The following is a 26,912-nucleotide window of genomic DNA, read 5'->3' as shown; positions in this document are numbered from 1 at the left end:
ATCATATATTTTTTTTAGATTTTTCATTCTGTCATTTTAGAAGTTACGGGGGGGGGGGGGGACACACATTTTACCACTTTGGAAGTGTCTCTCGCGCAAACTATTCATTTTAGAAAAAAATGATATTAGAAACCTCAATATCATTTTTGAAGACCTATCTATAGATACTCCACACGTATGGGTTTGATGAAAAAAGATTTTTTGAGTTTCAGTTCTAAAAGTATGGGGAACCCCCAAAATTTATTGTTTTTTTTTCTATTTTTGTGTGAAAATCTTAATGCGGTTCATAGAATACATCCACTTACTAAGTTTGAACAGTACAGCTCTTATAGTTTCGGAAAAAAGTGGCTGTGACAGAATCGGACAGACAGACGGACATGACGAATCTATAAGGGTTCCGTTTTTTGCCATTTGGCTACGGAACCCTAACAACGGGTTGCACTCCGGGAGTGCCGGCAGAAGTGAAAACTTGAATATTAACGTTGTGCTTTTTTGATATTTTGGAGAAATTGAGTAGCAGTTTTATAAAAAGAGATAATTCTCTATTATACCTACGTAAATAAATTTGAGTGTGGAAGATATTTTGAAATGCGATTTTTAGTGTTACTGTATAACATACACAGAGTAATTCATGAGACGTGAGCAGGCCTAATGCCTACACAATCAGTAAATGTTAATGAATCGTTCACCATCATATTAAGTAAAACAATCACGCTTCTTTTCTGTTATTTAACTTTTTGGTAAGGAAACATTTGAGTATCTGCAATCATGGAAACCTAAAAACACAAAGATACAATACAACACAATTAACAAAGATTAAACCTCTTTAACCGTTATGACAGCACTTTGATTATGAATATGGAAGGTAGAGGCAAGATTCTGTTAATCTCCATATATCAAAAAGTGTCCGACAAAAAACCATAAATAGGTGGCGGTGGCGCTACAATACCTAGAATACTTGAGAAAAAAATCTAATCATAGACAGTGCACTTCACTCCGTCAATAACGCCTAGGTTCTTAGCTACTCTAGCGCTACTCTGGAGAGATTTGTAACTATTATTTATAGCTGACAGCTGGAAACTTTTGCAACATTTCTGCCTAAGGAGATTCTGTTCCTTGCCTCTACCTTCCATAATTATGAAGAAAATAAAATGTCACACTTGAATGAGACTATACGATTTTTCCAAAGTAACGAGGCTTCGATGACATTCAATTTGCACGTCACCATGATGTCACGTGTCCGTCTTAGGTCTCTTTCAATCTGTCGGTTACGTGACCCCTGACACGAATTTAATATTTTTTCCCCATCACAAAAAGTGCACAGCGCCGCTAAAGAAGTTTTCACTTCAAAAATTGAAAATAAAAACAAATGTAGGGACGTATAGCGGTGGTTATTATACATCAAATTGTATAAACGTCATTTCTATAATATTAATAATATGGAAGGTAGAGGCAAGGAACAAAATCTCCATATGCCAAAAAGCGTCCGACATAAAACCATAAATAGGTGGCGCTACAATACCTAGGATACTTGTGAAAAAAATCTAATCATAGACAGCGCACTTCACTCCGTCAATAACGCCGAGGTTCTTAGCTACTCTAGCGCTACTCTGAAAAGATGTGGAACTATTATTTATAGCTGACAGCTGGACACTTTTGCAACAGTTCTGCCTAAGGAGATTCTGTTCCTTGCCTCTACCTTCCATAATTAATAATATCCAGAAAGGGAAATGTGGCCTACGTTTTTATGGAATCCCCCCCCCCCCCCATCGTCCCCTTTCCTCTTAAGTCCACAAATTCCATAACAAACGGAACTATAAAAAACCACGAAGTGATTTTCGGAACATCATAGACGTTTAAAGGTACACAGATAAATCATTCTTGAACTATCTGTGATTTGATTGTGTATTGTAGCTTGAGACCGAGATCCAGTGCTTGTGTGATTGTGCCTAATTGAAAATGTACGCACAACTTCACGGCAATTTCGCAGTTTGGTTCGCGGCAAGATGGCGCCGAAGCGTCAGCTGATCGGATTTAGTTTGTGGCAAGGCACTGATTCAAACTGGGAACTGTCAAATTGATTTTTGGTTGATCAGGTTCGCACCCAATATAACCAAGTAGCCGCCATAGAAGGTTATGACAGTTTCACAGATTAACCGACTCGTGAGCGAATCGCGGCGCGAAGCGATCGCGAGTCTTGCAAGTTCGCGCTTCGCATCTCCTTTGACGCGGGCCAAATACCGACAAAAAACGGGGAATAAGGCGCGAAGGCGTGAACAATCTGCGAAATCGACGCGAGGGCCCTCTACACTCGCATTCGCGGCTTCGCGCCTCGATTCGCGCACGAGTGTGGAGTGCCCTTTACGGTACGTTCGTTTACAGTAAGAGATAGTTTAGAGCTGGTACCTACTAACTTTTAGTATGTTGTACCTACCTATGTATGTAAACATCACTTTAGTGCCTAAAAGAGATTAAGACGAAAGCGGAGGACCCGCGCGAAATAGCCTTTTCATACAAACGTAGTACTCATTTTTCTCTCTGGATATTAACATTATTGACAATATATTGACACAATTTGATGTATATCAATAACAGCTATTAATTTTTAAAGTTAGGAGTATTTAAAAAAAGTAATGAAATCTATTTTTCGTAGGGGCATAGTTATGGTTAATAAACATCAAATTATAAATATTATTAAAAATATTTTCTATAATGGATCCAGAGAGGAAAAAGGGGGGGAAAGCGGCCGTCCTCTTTCCTCTTAAAGCCCATCACAGACGGAGCGAGAATATACCAAAACATATCTTATAATAAGGCATCTTACGATATATTACGTATCATTTCACAGAGTCCACACACGAAGATATATAATATATATTTTGGTATATTACAATACCTTATAGGGTTATTCCTTCAAGCGCCATCGACAATAAGGTCCGTTTTAATAAATTACGTGACAATTATACGAACGAACAAACAAATCAGACAAAGACTGACTACTTTTGATCACTTTTAAGGTAGTTTACTGAAACAGTAATCGACTTATAATTAAACTAATAACGAATTAACTTATAATTAATTTGACTTTCAATTAATTATTGATTAAAGCCCTCTATATTTAGACTGTTTTTATTAGTATTGAACACCAACCAAATTTTGGTGGTAACTACTGCGAAAAAAAAAATCCCACCTTTTACACTAGTAAAAGTAGTTACCAGTGGTAAAAGGTGGGAAAAAATTCCCAGTAGTTACCACTGGTAACAACTTGGTGGTAACTAGTGGGAATAACCCTATCTTATATAGCAAGGCATCTTAAGATCCTAGATAAGGGATCTCTTCCAGTCAACCATTGAGCAATTGAGAGTTAAAAGTAAACATTACGTGATTGATGACGTGATTACGTTGAATTAGAACTCTGTAACTATATCACTTGGATATAGTATAGGTAGATTGAATTAGATTTTTAGTGAGGTTGCCAGCGTTAGTTAGTCCTTGAAGTCAACCGGCGCCTGAGCATCGTTCACTTTAAGGTGTAGATTTGTCCGGTAAGAGGGTCGACGGCAAGTGACGGCGGCAGTTCTGCCGCGATGTCCGCTAGCGCTTCCCAGCGAGTTGCCCGACTGCTCTCCGACAGACTCGGGCTGACCATTTCTTCTAAATGCTCGCAACTGGAAAAAGGTTGGTATCTATGTTAAATTTGTTTAGGACAATAATATTTCCGACCTCTAAAATGCCACGTATTGTCGGACAGGCGAAGAAAATGTAAGAGTTCCTTGTCGACTACATAATTATATTAACACCAATTGTATAAACCGTACATATGTTTTTATTAGATTATTGACTTCTTGATCTTGAGGTATTTATACCGGAAAGGCTCATAATAGAAGAAAAAAGTTTCAACGTAGGTATACTTGTAATTGTAATAAATCCGTAAGATAAAGAAGAAATATATTGTATATTCTTACTTTTTGTTTAGTTCTTCTGCAGTGTCCACAGCGTTGACTTCTTCGCTAACCTCCGCGACTTCGGGGGCAGCTTCAGGCTCCTCAGGAGTATTCCTCGCACTCTCTCTGTGTGTGTTATCTGAATGCAACATCTCCACCACTTGCTCGACCACTTCTTCTAATTTTGGAGTATTGTGTTCTTTTTCTTCCTGCATTATTCTAAAACTTTCATCCCAGGCGTTTTCGTTATCTATCCTAAAACTATCCGTCTGTACATCTAAAACAGAAAAAAAAAATGTCAAAAATGGTTAAATAATATATGCTCATTTTTAGGGTTCCGTAGTCAACTAGGAACCCTTATAGTTTCGCCATGTCCGTCTGTCTGTCTGTCTGTCCGAGGTTTTGCTCCGTGGTCGTTAGTGCTAGAAAGCTGAAATTTGGCATGGATATATAAATCAATAAAGCCGACAATGTCGTACAATAAAATCTAAAAATTTTTTTTTTTTGGGGTACCTCCCCTACACGTATAGTGGGGGTGAATTTTCTTTTTCGCTTCAACCCTAGAGTTTGGGGTATCGTTGGAAAGGTCTTTCAAAACTAATAGGGGTTTTCAAGAAACATTTTTTGATAAAGTGAATATATTCGGAGATAATTGCTCCGAAAGAAAAAAAATGTGTCCCCCCCCCCTCTAACTTTTGAACCACAAGTCCAAAAAATATGAAAAAAATCGTGGAAGTAGAGCTTAAGAAAGACATTAAATGAAAACTATAGCGGACATGATCAGTTTAGCTGTTTTTGAGTTATCGCAAAAAGTTTTCCCTTCGTAGTAAAAAGACTTACTTTAATTAGGTACTGATTATGCAAATTTGCCTATTTGTTCAACTCGGGTGAAAGGTACCGTTTCATCCCTTGGTTAACAATTTACTATACTTTAAGCTCCAGATTAGCTTATTGTGTGACGGAAGAGTAACTACGGAACCCTGCACTGAGCGTGGCCCGACATGCTCTTGGCCGGTTATTAATAAATACATTGTAATTGTGTTCCACCACTAAGACTACTGTAAGTCCCATACCCATACTCGAGGAGGTAGGTTGAGTTTACTTTATTAATTATTTATTAGAGAGATCTGAATCCATATAAGATGGCTCTACCCTTAGGCTTTTATCAAATCATCAGAGCAATTCTTGATTAATTTTCAGTCACCTACAATAATATCTTGCACATAGAAGAGCCCACAAATATTAGCGCTTCAATGTCTGTGACTGCAGAACCTTTGCGATACTACAGTTCAGCCGAACACTGGGGGAAATGTGCAAAATTAAACTTTTAATTATAAACGGACTTCGTGACAAGGGGGAAACTAAAGTACAGCGAAAGAAAAAATGTAGAGTAAAAGCAGATACCATAAGTCGACTTGGTTCGCAAGCGTTAGGCAAATTTGCATATAATTGTTCAGCTCTTTCTCTGCTGTGTTTACGGTGGCTTAGTTTAAAAATATACCGTCACGTCATACCGAAATAAAATTAATGAAATAAAACAAGTGCGAAGGCTAGACGTAGTCAAGTTAACGAGGTCGTGAAAATATTTAAGAGTCATGTGATATGCACAAGAAAATGTATTCAATGTAACCTTTTTAAAACTTGGTTGATTGTCTACGGTGACTGATAACGAGGGTCGTACATTGCCATATATACAAGGACCGGCCTTACGGGCACTAAGAATGGTGCTAGTTCAGTCGTGTCACACATGAATTCGAACCAATCGTGCAGCCTAACGCAATTAGTTGCGTCCAATCGCGCGCGTCATGCGAACTCATGAACCAATCGCGTAGTGGCTTCATTGCCCGTATAAGGCCCGTCCTTAGATATATGTCTCTTATTTGAACTACATGGGTACATATTGGTCGCAATTTTCCATTTCCGCACTTTAGCAAGTACTTACAAGTACTTCAATGGGAATGTAAATTATTTTCCCATTAGGCAAACATTTCATAGGGAAAGAAGTTCGTATGAGTACATTACCCTTAAATATAGGTGTCGAATAAATAAACGATATCGCATTACGATCAGCAACGCGACATGAAGGTAATACTCGTCATTCAATGAACTTGGTTTGGTTTATGCCTATCTACATAGGTACTATCTGGTATACTATGTCAGGCAAAGCATTCAAGAATAATGTACTTAGATATTGTAGTTACAAGCTAAGTTTATACCGCGTGTAGCGTGCCAATGTGCCTAAATACACCCATAAATAATTTGACCTAATGCTTAATGGAGAAGAGGGCCAGCTATCGCGAAAGATCGCTGTTCGTAGTGTTCGTGCCTCTTGCAATATTAAATGCCTGTAATATTTTAACAAGTAGCGATAGTTCCTATACCTACGAACGGATTTCGTGCTCGTTGTGTAGTAAGGAATTTATAGGAAGAATGTTGGCACCAATTAGTTCTCATCGTCATCGTCACCTCGAACACCGATCGGGCGTTATTCCGTTGGTACTGGAATTAGATTAGAATCGTATTGGTGAGTTTTGCGACGTTTTTCAATTATGTTGATATTTTAAATAAGTAAATAATTAAGAAGATGTATACGGTTCCTTTTATATTTAAAAATACATTGGAACGGTCCGATCGAAAATGAATATGATTGTTACTTTCGTATTTTCTCTAAAGTATCTGTCACAATGACTAATTGTTATTTATACATGGACTTGTATCTTTTTATGTAGCTATTAGAAAATGGTAGATACTTTTGACGCGTGATCCGTTACTTTTGATGCTGACTGTACAACGCAAATAGTACCTGTAGCCTTTTACCACGACTGCCTTAGCAGTGTCAAACTGACATTATATACGCTAACGTCTGCGTAACTTACTTTCCATCTTTGTTTCTATACATCCCGCTTGCACTTTGCACTAATATGCGAGTACGAGATGCATAAGAAGTAAGTTACGCACACGCTATCGAATATGTCAGTGTCAAACTGGTGGTAGCCATACAACTTTCATAAAAGGACGAGATTAAGAGGAAAGACCACGTGATCGTCCATAGGAAAGGAGAAAACGTTTTCCACTTAAAAACTTTTTCCATTCTCCATGATTTTTGAATATGTTATTGACACAATGAAAAATTAGATTTATAAAAAATAAAATAAAATAAAATAGGTATTCCTTTTTTTTCAAAATTTGCAAAACAAAAAAATTAAATCAAAACCTTTTGTAGGTTTTATTATAAATATTTTATGCTGAAGTGATCGACATCAAAATCAAAGTGATTTCTTAAGATTTAGTTACTTAGTGTAAAAAGTTTTCTTCCGAAATTGAATTTTATAGAAAAATTACCGTTACCTACTTCGTTAGATTCAAAAAGCTATTCTTCCCTCTTAATAACACATCTTTAAAATTTTATTGTTCGAACTTCTCAAACTTTTTAGTTTGTGTAAATTCATAATTAGTTATTATTTTAAGTTTTTGCAGTAGAGGCAAAGTTTCGGTAATCAATTACCTAAATACCTAAATTTTCTTATTGTCCAGCCAGTGGCAACTTAGATAGCGCCTAATTACTAACTCACCTTTATCTATTCGCTGACTTGTATCTAATATAGATTTGCCTGTTTGAGATAACAGAATTGATTCACCTAAATTATCACACATATTAGGAAGCACCTTATTTTCAATAATGGCTTGTGTTTGGGTTTCCATTTTCTTTAATTCCTCCGTTGGCTTTTCTTCTTCGTCTGCAAATGATATATTTCTTTCTGAAAAACGGAATGATTAGTAATTAATATAAATATCTCTTACGTCTACGCTACGTTACGGCTACGTGTTACGCATTTGCTACAAAGCGGGTTATAGGTAGTAGGTACCTGCTACGACGTAGCGCTACGAGATTAGCTATGATGATAGGTACCTAATATGTAGTATTAAGTATAGTAGTAGTAAAAGAACCTTGGCTACCGACTTATATAATGTTATAATTTATTTACGCGCAATCAAGGGCAAGCTCTTAAAGAAATTAAGGTAGCTAATTAAGTACCTAATCAGATATTAGATATGTAAATATAAAACTACAGGACGTAATTAAAGAGGCGGAAAGGGCCAACTTTATTTAATATTGCTACAATTAGCAACTCGAGAGCGACAAAACACATTGATTACCAAAACAAACAAAGAATACCAATTCAGGGCTTATTAGGTACTACTGCGTTCACGTACTTGTATTTTATTTAAAAGTAGGTAAATTAAATTAAAGAACCTGTAGTCTACAAGATATAGTAAAACACTGATTATCTAACCGAGAAAAGTAATTTAACAAATATGTATTACTATTATTACTAATTTAATAAAAAGTATTTCTGTTTATGAAAAAGAAGTAATAGTTATTTGTTTTACAAGGGGGCAAAGTTGTTGTTTAGCCGGTCGTGCTAATATTGATACTCGAGCAAGCGAATGAACCCCAAAAATGTAACCTCAAAGTTGAGCGTAGCGAGTGGTTCGAGAAATCTTAAGGGTTTCAAGGCACGAGGGATAAACAAACTTTGCCTCCGAGTGAAACACAAAAATTTTCACCACACCAACGCGAGGAAAATACTACATATGAAATACGAAAAAACTCAAACCAAATTAAATCCAAATGAACTTGATAAAAACTTATTCAAGCTCATCATTTAAAAGTCAATACTAACATAAGGAAACAATTCGAAATTTGAATCAGATTAATTTGCCCCTCATGTGGATAAAATGCAAATTTCTCATTAGTTTTTGAACAATCAAGAGGGCCTTTACCATTTGTTGTGCTGAAAAATAATTACTAAAATTGTTTGAATTTCTTTTTTGCTACTGTAAACCCTTATTTAGCCTTGGATATTCGATACAAAGGGATTGAGACTTTATTCTCAAAGGTCAACACCAAAAAAAAACAAACAAAAATATAACTTCCAAATGCAAACCTGTGGCATTCGCTGGAGCCATACTTGGAGCGCTGCTCGTGCAGCCCATGTTTCATGGGTCTAATATTAGCCGGCATCCATACGTAAAGTTTTTTCTGTATTTTACACTCGAAAATTGCCAATGTTTGGTGACAATCGGCGAACCGGTGGTTGGCGACCGCTGGGGCGAGTGGCGCGGCACTGCCGAGCACCGAGCACCCAGCTCGACTGCTCGCCCTGAGATCGTATCGTAACTGCCTATTATGGGAGGAGGGAGCCCACTCAACTGACCTCGCACCCCCATCGCGTTTTTCCAATTAAACCAACGTAATACATTCCTTTACTTTGACGCGCATATTTAGCGAGACCTTTGCTTCCACGGGCGGAATTTCAATGTGAAGGCTTTGTGCTACTCTAGATGATGAACTTATTCATAAATAAGTGACGTCGAATTGCTATTGTCCACGCTTCTATGAAAGTTTAACACCCCAACGGCCTAAAAATATTTCTACACCACCAATTATAGGTAGGTACCTACTTACTTTTAGGCTAATACACATTTCAAGCAGAGCGCATTAGCATACCCCGTTATACCTAAAGATACAAAGCGTCTATTTGAGTTTGATTCAGGCTGAGCCTCCCCAAAATGAATACTGAATAGAGTCAGACCAAGATAAGTTGCCAGCAATTTTGACAGCTCAGACAGTGCAAGTGTTATTTTAAACGTCAATCTTCTATGAAATTATGATGTTTACTTAACACTTGCACAGGCTGGGCTATCAAAATCGATGCCAAGTTAGCTTGGTCTGACTTAGCGTGACAAATATTTTCTCATTTTGTACCCTTTGCCCTTGCCTTTTGTACCACTGAGGGACTAGTTTGGGACTCTTTGTAATCCTAGTCATAGTCTATGACCATGTTACGCGATTTAGCATATTACGATAATAACCATCAGCTATTAATACTAATAGCATATTTTTTACATCATTATATACTTCGTTTTTTAGGGCTTAAAAGGAACATGGAACCCTTATAGGATCACTTTGTTGTCCATCCGTCAGGCCGTCTGTTTGTCTGTCAAGATCCTTTATCTCGGGAAGGCGTGTAGGTATAAAACCATATACTCAGGTCTACAGTGCCTTGAAGCAGTAAAAAATGAAGTAAAGTCTCAATTTTTTTTATTTTTTCTACTCGTCGACTGTAATGGTTAATAGTACATTACATTACATATGGTGCTACTTTACCGCACTAGTGCGAAAATTAGCATATTACGTTACTGTATCGAACATTTAAAGGGCCATATGTACTGTAAATCGTTGTACGATACATGTGCGAATAAGTAATTCGCAACTCGTGTCGATTTAAAACACTCCCTTCGGTCGTGTTTTAATTTATCGCCACTCGTTTCGAATTTCCTACTTTTCGCACTTGTATCGTAATGTATTATTATGATAATATAAAAAAAATATCGTTATTTATGGAATGGGGAATTATTATCAGGATGAAAAATGTACACAAATCCATTTAAAGCCAAAATTTTAATTGCTTATCGTTCAAAAAAAAGAAAATAAACGTACTTGGAAGGTACAGATTGCTCTAGAGCAGAAACGTATCATTTCTGCACACTTTTTACAATTGTTATAGAACAACAACGACCCGCTTTATGACCATGATAAATTTATAAGGTACTTCCCGTTGACCTAGAACTATGAAATTTGACAAGTAATATCGTCTTACACTACAACAAGTAAGTACAGGGAAAAGTCAAAAAACTATCTATTAGTAAAAAAAAAAAATTTTGTACGGATCCGTTGGTGGACGAGTCCGTCTCGCACATGTCCGGTTTTTAGAAACTTTACAAAGATTTTCGTAGAAGTAAGCTTGTGGTTCAAAATCGGGCTTTTTGCGGTAAAATATTGAAGTAATAATTAGTACTATTAGTAGGTATCGACCGCATGGTCCATACATAAGATTATTTCATTATTAATACCAGTTAAAGATCCTGACAAAAACTGCACGATTACTTCTGTAGAGTTCTTTCTAATGCTAAAACATGTTAAACAAACGAAGTAGTGTAAAACTAAATGGCACATTAATAAGTACAAAAAAAGCGTTTTGATTAATAGATCAGCAGATTATTTATGATCGCACAAACCGAGGTGTAATTAAAGGCTGGTCAACTGAAAGCTCTTTGTTCCCAAACTATGTACAAAACGGGTGCAAGTCGAGTACACGCAACGGTTACCTCGAGTTGATAAATGCCGCTCCCGCCCGTACGACCGCCCTAAACTCCAATTGTTTGCAGGAGCTTTCGACTCGGAAGACCAGCGTACATGTAATCATACATTTGTTGCGGGTCTAGATACCTCTCTCGATCTGGTTCCGCTGAATGGTGCGCTCAAAGATGATAGGGAACAACTTCTCTTTTCACGGCCATAATGTTGCTATTCTAAATCCGTTTTTAAATAGCAAAATACCCCTTCTGGATTAAACTTTTGTTATTTTAACGCGACTCTGATGTGACCATGGCACGCGTCCGGAAATGCAACATTGTTATTTTGAAAGCAAACATGAACTAAATAGCCTGCACAGCGCGAGGCTACCGTTTAATCTGCATACTATTAAAACTATTAAGCATTTCTTTGCGAATGTGTGCCTAAGAAGGAGTAATTTACTTTCGCAGTTAATTAATGTAACATACTAATACAATTTAGCCTGACTTTGCATAACGAGCGCGATTGTAGGCTACTTTAGCATAAAGTGTTCTTATCTAGAAGCAGGTCTTGTGTTGGGTATGGACATAGGAATGTTAAAAGCCACCGCGAGAACCTTGACCTCTGTCAACTAATTGAACGTTCAACTGGGCATTAAGTTTTAGTGTACCATATATACGTAAGTGATTTCAAACATTACCAAATAGCAAAGTAAGACTACAATTTGTGACGAATCTTTGAATAACGATCTTATAAAGGCATTGTTGTAGACTCTTTTACTAATAACAGCATTAGACAAGCTATGTAACATACTCAAGAATATTAATTTTTATATTGCAGTCACGGTGCACTCTTATATAGTTTGCTACAAGACAAGCGCACAGAACGGTTGTGATACTCTCTCAAGATCATGTTTAGCTAGCTACAAAATTATCTTATAAGACAATATCTTATATTGTAAGTACTTATCCTATTATTGTATGCAGAAATACTAAATAGTCCTGAATAAATATTTGATCATATAGATATTTTCCGAAGACAAGATAAATATACACTTTAAAAAGATGTAAGTAGAATTTGGAGAAAATGCTGGCGATATCATCCGAAGATCGACTTTCGCACATCACATGTCTCCATCACCAAAGAACTCCCGTATCAAGCAGCGTTCTCCCTTAAGCATTCACTGAAAAAAAAAACATTTCAACAATTGAAATTGCATTAACGTATAGCTAATGCTTTAAACAGTTCCATATGAGCCTATCGAACAAAACAGTCAATTTTACTGCTCGGAAAAGACAGTAAACTTTACTGTTTTGAGTAGCTAAAATGTAGTCACTGTTCGTTTATTTTTATCGTTTTTTTCAATACTTAGAAATGTTCAAACATTTAACTTTACTATTCTGTATTTTACTGTCTTTCAAACATTTGTTCCTTTCTTCTTCCTAGCGTTATCCCGGCATATTGCCACGGCTCATAGGAGCCTGATGGGGTCCACTTGACAACTTATCTAAGGGACGCAGCTATGCGGTGGAATGATATAGCAATATCACTTACTCCCTCTAACGCATAAATGCGTCCCTTGGACTGGCCTGCGCTGGGCCATCGTGTAGAGGAGTCATAATGTGTGCTCGATAGATCATATTATTTTCAGTGTTGAGCAAGATTATCAGAATTGCCTACAATCACGAAAAATGGCGAGAAATAAGTGCCCGTCGCTGGCTCTAACAATTATATAACGACAGGGAAGAATATGGAAATTCTAAGGTAGGTAATAAAAGTGTCTGTATCTACGAGGGCAACATCTGAACTAAATGGCTACCTATCTGATTGACTGACATTATTGTGTTCAGTATTGCAATTTCGACGGTTAAAATTTATTAAATAAATAGTAGTTGCCAAATGGATTATTCAGATTTTATGAGACACATTATCATTAAAATTATAATTATAACTTAACTTCAGTTTCGAAGCTCCAAAAAACTTCATCTTTAGGGGATCTTATCTTATCTTATATATGATGTAATGTGACTATCAGGATTTCGTCGCACAAAATTAAAAAAAAAAACCTACATATATTTTTATAATACATCGGTGACAAACAAGCATACGGCCCGTCTGATGGTAAGCAGTATCCGTAGCCTATGTACGCCTGCAACTCCAGAGGAGTTACATGCGCGTTGCCGACCCTAACACTCCGCACCCTCGTTGAGCTCTGGCTACCTTACTCACCAGCAGGAACACAACACTATGGTAGGGTCAAGTGTTATTTGGCTGCGATTTCTGTAAGGTGGAGGTACGTCCCCAGTTGGGCTCTGCTCTAGATCTGGAATGACATCTGCTGTGCTGTGCCCAATAAATGTGTAAATAATATTAATTAATACATCAGCTATCAAGATCTCTAAGCCCTACTTTTCCTTATCATAAACAAACAAAAGAGTAGAGACGGTATAAATTTATTCTAAGTTACCGGCAATTAATATGTAGGCAGGCACCTAATCAAAGTTCACGCACATTCGCGGTTGGGTCTACAACCTAGAGAGGGTTAGTGGCATCGACGTTAATTGAAAGTTTGCTATCGAAAGTCTGAAATACCTACCGCAGAGGTAGAAGGGAAAAAGCAACTTACGGCTTAAGGTATATGTGTCATTCTCAATCAAAAGGTAACTTATTGTCGGTATTGAGTTATAGCTACCAGCATATATTTTAGAACATGCTCTTTTATATGCAAAAAGAATCAGGCCTCTAAGTTTAGTACTTATTTTTCTTGATCTTTTGAAAATTAATCATGTTAAATATACAGTTTTGAGATATTCGATTTTAAAGTTAAAAAATATTTATATATCAAACCTCTATCTTTTATTTGATTAGGTATTAAAAAGTTTAAAAGACTATGTTCTAGTGCGCAGTTATGGAGATAGCGGTTTTAAATATACCTTGATCATTATATTCATTATATTCCTAAGCAAATCACATTTAATCTCTATTACGAGTATTTAACATATAATTGAGATATTATAAAATAAAGCACGCAGGGCATCGAAACGTGAAATATAAATAAAATATTGTTATGCTTAAAATGGACAAGTTCTCAGCTAACTTATATTGCCCTTGCACGTCTATAATGTAGGAATAATAATAAAGAAGGTAATACAGCTACAATAAACTTTTTTTAAACAAAATAAAAACCAACATCGTTCTTATCGTAGAGATTAACATAAAATCAACGTAATAGTTCTCAACAAGCATTTTGTACACGTTAGTAGTTTATGCTTAAAATTAACCAAAAAATGTAAAAATGTTTTGTATTAAAAACGTGGCTTCGAAGTTCAGTACTTTGAATACAATTTTTGTATGAAAAATTATTGAAGGTACTTACCACATTGTCGCTATACGTAACTATTCTCAAAATGAAAGCTATAATTGCTTATTTCTGCTATAAATAATATAATGTAACAAAAAAATCTAATTGGATAGAAGAAACGATTCTCTTCGTCAGTTACTAAGTAATAATTTTGAGTTAAAGTTTAACTAAATCTTAGGGCACCACATTGTCGCGTTATGAGATCAAGAAAAAATCTATTAAAATCAATTTAGGATAAAAGAATACTTACATAATAAAATATTAATATACAATTTAAAACAAGCCTTCATGGCATCATTGCAGGGGCACGATAGTGCTGACGCCAAGACACAAAAAGGAAATGATTTTTATAGATATACTTATGCATTTTTTAAAATAAATATTGGTTCAGTTATGTGTGTTTTCATTTCATTGTTACTTTTTTATATGTTTGTTCTTTTTCTGTATGTCGCTTGCGTACGTGTCGCCCATAATCAGTAGTTTTAGGTCAGTTTAAAAAAGGTCCCTTTTTTTAGTTTTTCGTAAATATCTAAGATCGTAATTTACATGATGTGGTAGTACGAGTATAACACCGGGCACGTTCAGGACCACGAATACCACGACGGATTTTACTATTGCGATAAAAAAAGTTTTTCTGTCCAAACTGCGAATAAACCGCCATATCAGGTTAATGGTTCACTTCTTTTAATAATAACTGTATATCCTAACTCTCTCATATCTATGTGCTTATTTGGTTTTTACTAAGTACGAATGGGACCACTCGAAGAGTAGCGTGGTTATAAATTGTAATAAGACTTAGGTATGATGTAACCAGCTTTTATGTTCAGATTTTTGACATTCTTTACCTAGATTTTACATTTTAATGACTTAATATGAGGTGGGCCGGGCCGGGCCTATATGTTTGTCCAATTTTCATTTGCATTTTTTACCGAGTGAAGAATAGTAACTACCAAGTTGGAACTTAAACTAGCGGCTTAAATCATATAATAATAAGGTGAAACGCAAGCTAGATATCATAATCATATCGCTCTTAGACTATGTAAGTCTTTCTCTCAAGCATCATCAGTTCATATGACAAATAGCAACTTTATTCGTAACAACATTTTTTCTATCTCTGAGATTTGCCAAGAGGTGCCACTGAGATCACCTTCAGCGGATTCTTTACGACTAACGAGGGAAGACAAGCGAGAGTTCCTTTTGGTTGGTTGTATTGTAGTAGACGTATGATCAATTAATCATAGGGATCATCCTAATTAGGTATATTTTATCGTCACGCTCCACATCTTAGCGTTTATCCAAGTTGCATTCTCCACGACTGATGCTTCGGAGCCCAGGGTCCGCCCTCCAGCTTTTTCTATCTAGATAAAAGTAGAGTGTTAATTTAACTCGGATGAAAGGCATAATTTCAGGCCTTGGTTAACAATCTACTATTGCACAAATGAGTAAGTAAATATCGTACAAAAGTAGACTTTATAAAGGCAGCAGAAAAAAAAGAATATCTGAAGACCGTGCGAAGTGGAACACTCTACTTTTCATTTCGAATAGGAGGAAATTAAAATACACGTGTTTAAAAAACCGGACAAGTGCGAATTGGACACGCCCACCGAGGGTTCCGTACTTTTTTAGTACCTACTTACTTATTGTTATAGCGGCAACTGAAATACATCATCTGTGAAAATTTCAACTGTCTATCACGGTTCATGAGATACAGCCTGGGACAAACGGACGGATAGCTGTGTCTCAGTAATAGGGTTCCGTTTTACCCTTTGGGTACGGGACCCTAAAAGACATAAGTAAGTATACAATTTTATACCTAGTATTTCTTGATGGTACTTTCAATTAACAATTTAGGTATTTATGGAATGGAGAGTTAAATAAGTATAGAAGAAAAAATGGAAATTGTACAACCAAACTTTAATTGCTTGTCGCAAAAATAAATAAAAACGTACTTGGAAAGTAAAATGTTCTAGAGCTGAAACGTACCTATCACTTTCTGCACACTTCACAGAACAACAATGACCCACTTTCTGAGCATGGAAAATGAAAAAAATAATACAAAACCTCAGTATTAAAACTCGTATATTCACGTGAGAATAGGGTGGAATTTTATATTTTGGATGCAATTTTGTGGTCTCCGGCTAGTCATTCCTTCGAGCACGGGCACGGGCCCGCCTCGGCGACGACGAGGTCGCCGCTGAGCGCGATGGCCTCGATCTCGACGGCCGCTCCCGCCGGCAGCTTGGCCACCTGGTACGTCGCACGCGCTGGGCAGTCTTTAGGGAAAACTGAAACAATATACACCAACTATTCAAGGCGTCGGCTATTGCTACCTACTGTACTCAATATTTAGTTTATGACCTGAGACCGGAATTATTGTGGCATTTATTAAGAGGGTCCCTAACGCCAATGACGTTCGACCTGAATCCCTTAGTTTTCTAATGTTTTTGTAGGTTATCATATTAACAGCAACGGTTGTAAGCAATATAGTATACCATATTTACTGTCTTCGAGATATTTGACATCAAAGTTGGACAATTTTAGGCCAAAAACTCGTTTACTGGCCATAACTTTTGTGTTAATTAGTTTAAAATTAAAATCTCTGACCAGTTTTTAGGGACGTCAAAGACGAACCCAAATGTGAAATGAGTAGATTTCGTACATATAAAATCCTTCACAGCAATCAAGTAACGAAAAAAGTGTTTTTCTAGACAATGTTTAAAATAATAAACTGCCAAAAGAGATTTAAAAAATTAATGATTTAAAGAAATTTAAAAAAATGTTGTATGATTTCTTAATAACTAAAGCGTACTACTTAATACAAGATTTTTTGTCAGACTCAGGAAATTTTATTACCCTTTAATATGTAGTGTATACTTCATTATTTACCATAGATATAATTTGTAAATGCATGCTACATGTCCTCTGTAGCTATTTGTATGCCATGTGGCGAAGCATAGTGATACTTTATTATAAATTTAAGACCTACTGTTGTACATACCTATGTTTAACAAATAAATAATTTGGATTGTGGAATTCATTTCTTTCAATTCCGTTTGTCTTATAATTCTATATATAGTGAAAATGTAGCAGTAACGACTCAAAACTAGTAAAAAATCGATGAAAACCGCGGGGCCCCTTAACTGTCATAGGGAGTTCTCATTTTTCAACTACCGATACATATATATCGGTAAAATGTAGAACACAAAATATTGGAACACATAATTATTTAATATTATAAAAATTGTAATACTTAGCTAATGGATATTTGACATTAAAAGAAGTAATTTAAAACAGATAATATGAAAAATATACTACTTATTTATTTTATAAATAAACTAATCGAATATTAACACTAAGCACAGAAACAGACTTTGAACGTGAAATTGAAAAAAAAAAAACGCAACTGAAGTAATTAAATGTGAAACTATTAACTATTAAGTTTTCATTGTTTTTATTAAGTACTCATATCTATTTCGCATTTTCAACGACTCAAAAGTTATCTAGAAGAAATCACTCCTTGGCGATATGATCGCTTGTTATTTACCTCTACTTTTAATGTTTTTAAATATGTTTTATTCTACATTGTATCGATATAGGTATATCGAAAGTCGATAAATAAGTCCCTAGTGACAACACAAACTGCCACGAGAATTCCGACCTCTCTTTATGACCCCTGCAGAAATCCACCAACCAAGTGTCAAATTGGAAAAAATATACCTAGTAGGTTCAGGTATACGATACCTTCAAGGAGTAGGGAAAGTTTTGAACTTAACGGCCATTAAGTACGAAATAGGCTCTATTCCAAATGCAACTTGTGGAACAACCAGACTAACTGCGACAGCTCGCATGTTTATTCTCTGTCGGATTCAGTAGGCATAATGCAATGCAGTTCGTCTTGGTAGATTATTTCTATAGGTATTAGCTTAATTTAATAAACATTTTTTATTATACCTAACCTAACTATACAATTCTTCACATTTTTTTAACAAACGGCAAAACATTACCGTTGAAATAAACAGCTGTTTCTTTCTTAACAAGTAAACAATCGTTAATATTAAGCTCGCCCGTTTAATAAGCAGTTAACACGGAACGCGGAAACAAATCTATGTCACGTAGATCCTAAACGCTGGCAATGAAATAGTGTTAATTGCCGCAATTGGGGACAACATCACGACAAGAAATAAAGCTCGGCAAGGTAAAACGTGTATTTGGAAAATAGCTTCTGGACAAATCTACCTATAGTAAACACCCCTATAATGGAACAGGCACCAGTACGACCGGTGATACGATTCAAAGACGTAGGTGATAATAAATCGACGTTTTTATGATTGATTTATATCGATTCTTTTATCGAATATAAATCGAGTTAATGGACAAAAAATGCGAAGCGATTCCAGTACAGTCGGTGCTCCAGATTTGAGAAATACTAGAATATGAAGAATAACAATATTATATAATCTCTCACTTTATACTTAAGCTTAAACTTCATAAAGATCTTCGTAACACGAAACCGTCACAAAAATCGATTATAAATCGAATTGCACAGCGATACTGCATGAAACATCGCAGTGAACAACACTAGTGGCTTAAAATCGACAGAATATGAGAAAATCCCTTCTACCATGCAACTAAACGATGTACGAAAGTATCGTTTGTTTGCTGTCCATTGCGATCTACAAATAAAATGCCTTTAGTGGTGCATCAAATTAAATAAAAGCCGGATGGCGTACTTCGTAAAGACACTATCTTTTGACTATCTTGGTAGAAACGTCACGATATCAGAAATCAGAAATCATTTATTGCGAGCCATGGTACATAGTTATTACATTTAAATTATAAAAACACATGGCACCCTGAAAAGGGTATTGCAAGTATTGTTGTAGCTAGCTAGGACTAAAGTTATTTAATATAGTAGTACCCATTTATGAACATTATTTTTAAATACATATAAGTATAATATATTATAATTATTATTTTACTTAACCTATGGAGGAGATCAAAGTTAGTTTGTTTTGATATTTATGTTTTTTTTTTTTTTTTTTAAGGTTTTGTAGTGTCGATTGAAGACACAGGGCCCTCGCTAATGATACGGGCGACCCTGTGTCCGCGGTGACATTTGCGAAGGGCTTTCATGACTTATGCGATGCCGGGTCCGGCATCACCATCAGACAAAACAATGGCGATGCTCAGTCTTTAGAGACCCGGCGTTGTTTCCGTGTTTGAGCTTTGATGGACCCATGGTCCCCGCATTGAGTACGGGCGGCCATGGGCCCTGGTGTTGGTGGTTGAGATTTGTTTTTTTTGTGTTGCGAAATATTTAGTTTTGATATTTTAGGTTTGGTTGTGCGAGTTGGGACCGCAGTAGATGTTGATAACACTACTCGACGAACGCTGCTGCCCATACGTCGGTATTCCCTTAGTCGCCTTTTACGACACCCACGGGACGAGATGGGGTGGTGCTATTCTAAGACGCCGGCACCACACGGCGAGAATGATATTTATGTTATATATACCTACTAAGTACTACTTATATTATAATTAATATTTCTTATTGTGTAAAATTATCTCCCATAAATTCTTGGGTAGAGTAATATGCTTTCTCTATTAAAAAGAATTGTTGTTTTGATATGAACGGGTTTAATTATTCTATGTTTCTTATTGTGTTGGGCAATTTGTTGTACACCTGTATTGCCCTGAAATACGGGCCTTTTTTTGTACATTTCTAAGATTGGTTCCGGGGGGATGAGTTTATTATTTCTGCATGCGCTTTTACAGTATTTAAATAGTTTGGTATTTTTCCTGACAAAAATTGAGATTTCTAATATGTATAGGCCGGGTAGAGTTAAGATTTTAAGGCTTGTGAAATATGGTTTGCAGCTGTCTATGTATTGTATGTTTGTTAATATACGGACACTTTTTTTTGAGCGATAAGTAGGTCGTGTGTATCAGTGCTATGGCCCCATAAGATAATGCCATAGCGTAACCAGGCTTGAGCGTAGGAATGGTATGTAGACAAGGCGCACTCAGTATAGGTGTTCGATTTTAAAAGGTACAATGCAAAAAGGAAGGAAGAAAATTTGGATTTTATTTTGGATATATGTTTTTTCCTGTCAAGGTGGCAGTCTATTAGTGATTCCTAATAGGGTGCATTCAGACTCTTCTTGTATGCTTAGATCACGCAAAAGTGGTGTCAAATCGGTAGTTCGTTTTTACAAATTCATTACAAATCATTACCAAATTGAAAATAAATGATTTTTAATTAAATAAGGCGATTATTTAATACCAAAATTACTTACTTATGAAAAGAAGTGTCACCTTTCACACGACTAACCACTCTCGTCGTATTCGCACAGTTAATTATGCTACAATGAGGTATTTTGTTGCGTGGCAATAAACGTCTGACACTTGGGATGTTATGAGCACCACTGAGCGAGAAGTAGTGCACTTTACTACTTAAAAACACGCGCAAGTCTTGTACTGGCTGTATCTAAGGTCCGACCGAGAACGCTTTTTTTGTCTCGGCCGAGACCGAGACCGAGATTCAATGGGATTCTCGGCCGAGACCGAGACCGAGACCGAGTCCGAGAATTTATAAAATAGCAAAAAAGACGATTTTTACAATCGAAATTCGACGATTTATCAGAAAAAAGTTATCATAATCAATTCGTAGCGCTATTAAATAGTATTTTTAGGGTTCCGTAGCTAAAATGGCAAAAATGGAACCCTTATAGTTTCGTCATGTCCTTACTTATGTCTGTCGGTCTGTGCGTATGTCACAGACATTTTACTCAAAAACTATAGCATATATTTTATAACCAAATTTGGAACGTAGGTGTAGATGTATTATGTAAGTCGCTTCTTAGTTTCGAAAAAAAATTGTAAAATATATTCTCCATATAAATGTAACTAAAAGTAAAAAAAAAACATGTAGCTCATCATTAGATAGGTCTTTAAAAATACATAAAGGTTGCTGAAAACGTTTTTTTGATCAAGTAAATACTTTTGGATATAATCGCTCCAAAAAAAATAGTGTGATCCCCTCTAACTGTTGAACCGGGAGAGCAAAACCATTTAAAATATCTTCATAAGCAAATATTTTTTCAGGAAAATTATTTTGAATATGGTCTGTTAAGCCATTTAAGAGTTATAAAAAAAATCAAACTTCTTATTAAAACGACGAAAAGTGTCACTACTCACTAACATACGCTCTTTTACTTGTACGGCTTTTTTGTATTATGTGAAGGTACGGAACCTTCCATTATGCGTGGTCCGACACGCACTTGGCCGTTTTTTTTTCAGTTCGGGTGAGCACAAAAAGAGGTACAATAACAATAATAATCATAACACAAATATATTTAATATCAAAATATCCAGTGTCATCTTCCACTCACAACAAGTTAATCTAAGTTACATCTCGATAACAATATACACTCATTTATTCATCAATAACAACAACCACAAAACGAAATGACCCAAATGAACAAGTCATTACTTGCAACCGCGCCTATCCGATCCCAACACTTAGTATTTGGTAAGTAATTGGCTTAAAATGTGGGTACTAAACCAATCAAAATCACAAAAAACGTCACACAAATCGGGCGATGCAACCAACGGGTGGCTTAGATCTCGGTGCTCGTGCGCGGAAAATTCAAATTCACCAATGATAATTCATTGCCTAGTCTCGGTCTCGGCAAAAATCTCGGCCCATTTTGGCCGAGAGCCGAGACCGAGATCTCGGCTCGATTTTTGGCCGAGAATGCCGAGACCGAGACCGAGATCTCGGTCGGACCTTAGCTGTATCTAGATCTAGTTAATCCTAAATCTGTGACTGGAGCAAAAAACCACAATTTTAATTGGTTAATAATATTGAAACCGATTGCAGTAGCTTTCATTAAACATAGAAAACGTAAAGGACGAATTGGACATTCAACTTTTATAGCGTAAAGCGGTAGAAATTTTACAGGTGTCGGTGAAATATCAAAAACACTTCAAATTTTCTCTTAAATGTTCCATGATTGGTGCCGTTAACATACATGAGGATTGAACATGAGATGAGCAGGTATTAGGTATTAGTTTTATGAATAACTTAAATGAGAATAAGTAGATGTCCCCGGTGTCTTATTCAGCAGTTGCTGCTGACCCTTAGACCACCCGGCTCCGGGAGCACCATCTGAATTTCTGAGTGCTTTTTGTGTTGTCACTATTAATGCAGTCTGATAAGATAAAATGCGCGCATCGCGCATCTTATAATAAATGGTTACCTTCACTACTTACATTCTGAGTAAACCTGATTGACGGCCTGGAAATCCGCCATGTCCTGCAGTAGGATGGTGGTCTTAATGACGGAGTCCAACGAAGCGCCGCCGGCCTCCAGCACGTGCTTCATGTTGGTGAGCGCCTGCCTCGTCTGGGCCTCAGCGCCGCCGCAGACCAGCTGTGCCTGGGCATCCAGGCCCAGCGTGCCTGACACGTACAGTGTCTTGTTGTCCACGAGGATGGCCTGGCTGAAATCAGCAATTTATAATGTAAGTATATAGAACCTAATTAAGAAACACAAATTTTTCATCTCAATTCAGCCGCGAAACAGATCATCTCATGTTAATGATAAGTACATTGTTGACCTCCTTTGCAAGCAAAATTCTATGCAGCATGCGGCAAAATTCTATCCATCTCGCCAGTAAATCTGGGGGGTCCATTATATAGCTGACTGTCCAAGGTACTCACGGTAGTTTAAGGCCCAGTAAGTTCGTGTTCTTCTCTCTCTCACTGAGCGTAAGCGTGCTGAGCGAGATGGATGTGCGCGCCCCGGATCGCGGATATCATATTTTTGAATTTAATTTTTTGTACGTATAATAAATAAAAAACGAATCGATAACTTGAGGGCAAACATGATGCCGATTATGAGAAGCAATTTTTAGCTTTTGTGCAAAATTTGTTGCATATATTTAAAGCTATGTTCGTCATTTTTTTCCATCGGGCAAAGTCAAAAACTCAGGATTCGAATCGATAGTCCCTCGAGACAGGCCTCAAGATTGGTAATTCAATTTTTGCCAGGCGTATTGTGATCTAAAAAAGCGCTACCTACAACTTTTCAAAAACTCCGCTCTCTGAACTTACTGCACCTTACATGCACATTCGTACACTTCGTCATTTTATGTGATTAATAGTTATGTTTGAGTTATATGTGATTAATAGTTTAGTGCTAATACCTACTAACTTTGGGAAGATATACTAAACCTATATAATAATAATAAACACGTCCCTTAACAGATTTCACCCGACTACTATTTAACTGAACTGCGAAATAATATTTGTTTATGAACTTTTATTATCTATCAGTTTATAGATGCAATAAGCTGCTTCAGTGGGTATAAACGTTTGATTTTATTTTATTCAATTTGAGCGCATCTGCAGCTAAGTGGAAGATCCATGCAAGTTCAAACTGAAGTCCAAGTTTTTAAGCACCTGTACCTAAACACGATGTCACCCCGTATTAAATGATTTTAGTTAATAATGAACGCGTAAGGTCTACGCCCTGCCCCTGCCCTGAATACGCCAAGTGACTGTGTTCAAGCTGCTTACAAAGTAAGATGTTAGACCTTTATAAACGTAGCGATCAAAACCATCAATCAACACCCTTGCCTTTGACTTGGCACGCGATAAAGCGAAATCCGATTCTAATTGCGAACGGAACGTACCACCATCGTACTAACTGTACTTAATATTGAACTTGGCTCTCTTCACATTTGTGTTTTTGATGAGATTCAATAAAAAGACACGTCAACGCGTAGCTTTCTTATAATGCTAAACAAAACGAAGTATGGAACTTAAAAAAAATTACAAGTTACACTTTTACATAATTTCATTTAAAATTAGAACAAAGTTACTGAAGTTATTCCGTAACAAACTAACTATCCTCTGATCGTTCATCCAAAAAACATCGAAACGTCGGAGCGTGTGCCTAGCCAGACGTATGTTCCAAGTTGAATATAAGAAATTCGCTTCGCTTCACTAGCTCGTTTGACTAGATTTGAAAACTATATGTTACCTTCCACTAAAAAAACGTCCACGCAATTACTTTACTATATACGAGCAGCCGCCTCACTTAAGTGTTAGACCCATCAGAACTGGAGTAAGTAGGTACTTTCCTGTTTTTTTATTAAGTATACCTAATCTAATATTATATATGATGGTCGTTTGTCCAAATACCATGAATTTTCCATGAATGCCGTGAGTAGGTACGCAATAAATAATTTATCAATTGTATTCCAATACAACTAACCTGTAAGGTCCAACGGGCTTGTATATGTGCGGTGAAGACACTATGGTCTTCGTCACCTTGTTGTGGACGTGGACCTTCTCTTGACTTTGACTCATTTCAAATACTAGTACTACTAGTAGTACTACTAAACTGTCTCAGGCAAGAAGTTCCACGACACCTTTATAACTTTCGACTTCGTAATGATGTTGGTATAACCAAGGTTAAAAGTTCAACGTCGGCGCGATAACGATATATTCAAGAGTATTATCAATCAATTTTTCGTGTTATGGCTCCACGACTAAGCAAATAAGAATACAATGAAAAACATTAACAACAGATGTCAAAGAAACATTAAATTGGCTTTTGAGCGGCTTAGCTCTTATTTTTTATAGAATACAAAACCAATCCCAGAAGGTCTTAACATGTTCTTGAATATTTATGGTGACAGTTATTTCGTGGTTACTTCCAAGTTACTTCTTCAATAAATATTTGTTTTACAAGAAGGCAAAGGTATTGTTTAATCACTCGTGCTAATATTGGTAACCGAGAAAGTGAAAGAGTACAAAATTGAACCACGAGTGGTTCGACCGTTTAGTATGTGCTGGCCTTACTACGCCAGTCCGGACGGGGACAATTTTCGCCCAATCTTAAATAAAATTTAGTTCATATTTACTTAATCAAATTGGGCGAAAACTGTCGAGCAAGAATGCCAACATAACCTAGAGCCCAGCTAGAGGCTAGTACGCATGTTTAGGGACAGCAGTTATGCGTTAGAGGAAGCAAGCGATATTGTTATCACATGCCACACATGTAAATCAGGCTCAAGGAAACTGGCTCCCGGATCCAAGATGCAATTGACGCTAATTTAATTTATGATGTAATTGGCAATTAAATTGTCCCGTCTGGATTGGCCTCTACATTTTAATAATTAGAACCAATATGAATCCCCCTCCAGACTATGCGCGTGAATCGCGGCGCGACTTTGCGGAGCGAACATACAGCGACGTTGACGTAGACTCCACACTCGCACAACTTCACGGCGATTTCGCTGTTTGGTTCGCGGCAAAATGGCGCCGAAGCGTCAGCTGATCGGATTTATTTGCGGCAAGGCACTGATTTAAACTGATAACTGTCAAATTGATTTTAGGTTGATCAAGTTCGCACCCAATAACCAAGTAGCCGCCATTGAAGGTTATGACAATTTACAGATTAACCGACTCGTGAGCGAATCGCAGCGAGAAGCGATCACGAGTGTGGAGTCATGCAAGATCGCGCTTCGCGTCTCCTTTGACGCGGGCCAAATACAAAAAACGGGGAATAAGGCGCGAAGGCGTGAACAATCTGCGAAATCGATGCGAGGGCCCTCCACACTTGCGTTCGCGGCTTCGCGCCTCGATTCGCGCACGAGTGTGGAGGGCCCTTTAGAACGTTGGTCCAATAGATAGATACTCGGCATAGTTTGCATGTCAAACGTCGCGCATATGTTGCAGCAGTATTTGCAGTAATACTGTTTTGCATTTATTTTCTCCATTCTGTAGTAGAAAATGAGATGCTGCACGAATAAAATGTCAAATAGGGCGAAGTGAGTTCTCACCATGGAGATATAAAATCAAGCACGCTCTTACTTTTTTTGTTATAGTAAATTTAACCTTATCACGGAGGCAGAAAGGTGTTCTTACCAGACTAGAGAAAACGGTCCACTTGAGATAGCAAATGTGAGGCGCGGTTTCTCACTCGCACATGTTGCCAATGTTAAAAACATACCATTGTGGTAGTATTTATATCAATATACTACTGAAATTATATACTTTCTTATACAATTTTAGTGTTATATACAGAGTGCGGTTCTCAAATTTTTTAAGTAATTTGTAAATAATTATGATGTCAATATTATTAACTGATTGAACCAAGCATGTGCGTAACAAAAAAAAACATATTTTTAATATGGTAGATATTGTAGAAACTTTGAATATTAATTGGTATCCCCAACTTGATGACATATTTTCGAGATATTTCCAAAGCCCCCTCCAGACTATGCGCGTGAATCGCAGCGCGACTTCGCGGAGCGAACATACCGCGACGCTGACGTAGACTCCACACTCGCACAACTTCACGGCGATTTCGCAGTTTGGTTCGCGGCAAGATGGCGCCAAAGCGTCAGCTGGTCGGATTTAGTTTGCGGCAAGGCACTGATTCAAACTGGGA

The 26,912-nt window shown here is 36.9% G+C and overlaps 2 protein-coding genes across 2 annotated transcripts; both read right to left on the bottom strand.

Annotated features, from left to right (window-relative positions):
- Positions 1–498: 498 nt before the first annotated feature.
- Positions 499–11,139, bottom strand: LOC133523572 (uncharacterized). Its single transcript, XM_061859235.1, has 4 exons — positions 8,894–11,139; positions 7,517–7,702; positions 3,966–4,221; positions 499–3,668 (listed from the first exon to the last, which is right to left on the bottom strand). The coding sequence occupies exons 1-4, from the start codon at positions 8,940–8,942 to the stop codon at positions 3,521–3,523; spliced, it is 639 nt and encodes a 212-aa protein (XP_061715219.1). The 5' UTR covers positions 8,943–11,139; the 3' UTR covers positions 499–3,520.
- A 5,369-nt stretch (positions 11,140–16,508) lies between these two features.
- LOC133523540 (2-iminobutanoate/2-iminopropanoate deaminase) lies at positions 16,509–25,169 on the bottom strand. The gene is made up of 3 exons (XM_061859188.1): positions 24,729–25,169; positions 22,721–22,950; positions 16,509–16,731 (listed from the first exon to the last, which is right to left on the bottom strand). The coding sequence occupies exons 1-3, from the start codon at positions 24,821–24,823 to the stop codon at positions 16,589–16,591; spliced, it is 468 nt and encodes a 155-aa protein (XP_061715172.1). The 5' UTR covers positions 24,824–25,169; the 3' UTR covers positions 16,509–16,588.
- Between the last annotated feature and the right edge of the window lie 1,743 nt (positions 25,170–26,912).

The sequence above is a fragment of the Cydia pomonella genome, chromosome 12 (assembly GCF_033807575.1).
Source record: "Cydia pomonella isolate Wapato2018A chromosome 12, ilCydPomo1, whole genome shotgun sequence".
Taxonomy (NCBI): Eukaryota; Metazoa; Arthropoda; class Insecta; order Lepidoptera; family Tortricidae; genus Cydia; species Cydia pomonella.
The sequence above is the reverse complement of the archived record's forward strand: the minus strand, read 5'-3'. Positions and strand labels throughout refer to the sequence as shown.

Excerpts from the sequence above, each read along its gene's own strand:
- LOC133523572 (XM_061859235.1), bottom strand. The coding sequence starts at position 8,942 with ATGGGCTGCACGAGCAGCGCTCCAAGTATGGCTCCAGCGAATGCCACA. Across the intron at positions 4,222-7,516 it reads AAGTCAGCGAATAGATAAAG|ATGTACAGACGGATAGTTTT; the intron begins GTGAGTTAGTAA and ends TTTCTGTTTTAG. Across the intron at positions 3,669-3,965 it reads GCAGAAGAACTAAACAAAAA|TTGCGAGCATTTAGAAGAAA; the intron begins GTAAGAATATAC and ends ACCTTTTTCCAG.
- LOC133523540 (XM_061859188.1), bottom strand. The coding sequence starts at position 24,823 with ATGAGTCAAAGTCAAGAGAAGGTCCACGTCCACAACAAGGTGACGAAG. Across the intron at positions 22,951-24,728 it reads AAGCCCGTTGGACCTTACAG|CCAGGCCATCCTCGTGGACA; the intron begins GTTAGTTGTATT and ends TGCTGATTTCAG. Across the intron at positions 16,732-22,720 it reads CAATCAGGTTTACTCAGAAT|TTTTCCCTAAAGACTGCCCA; the intron begins GTAAGTAGTGAA and ends ATATTGTTTCAG.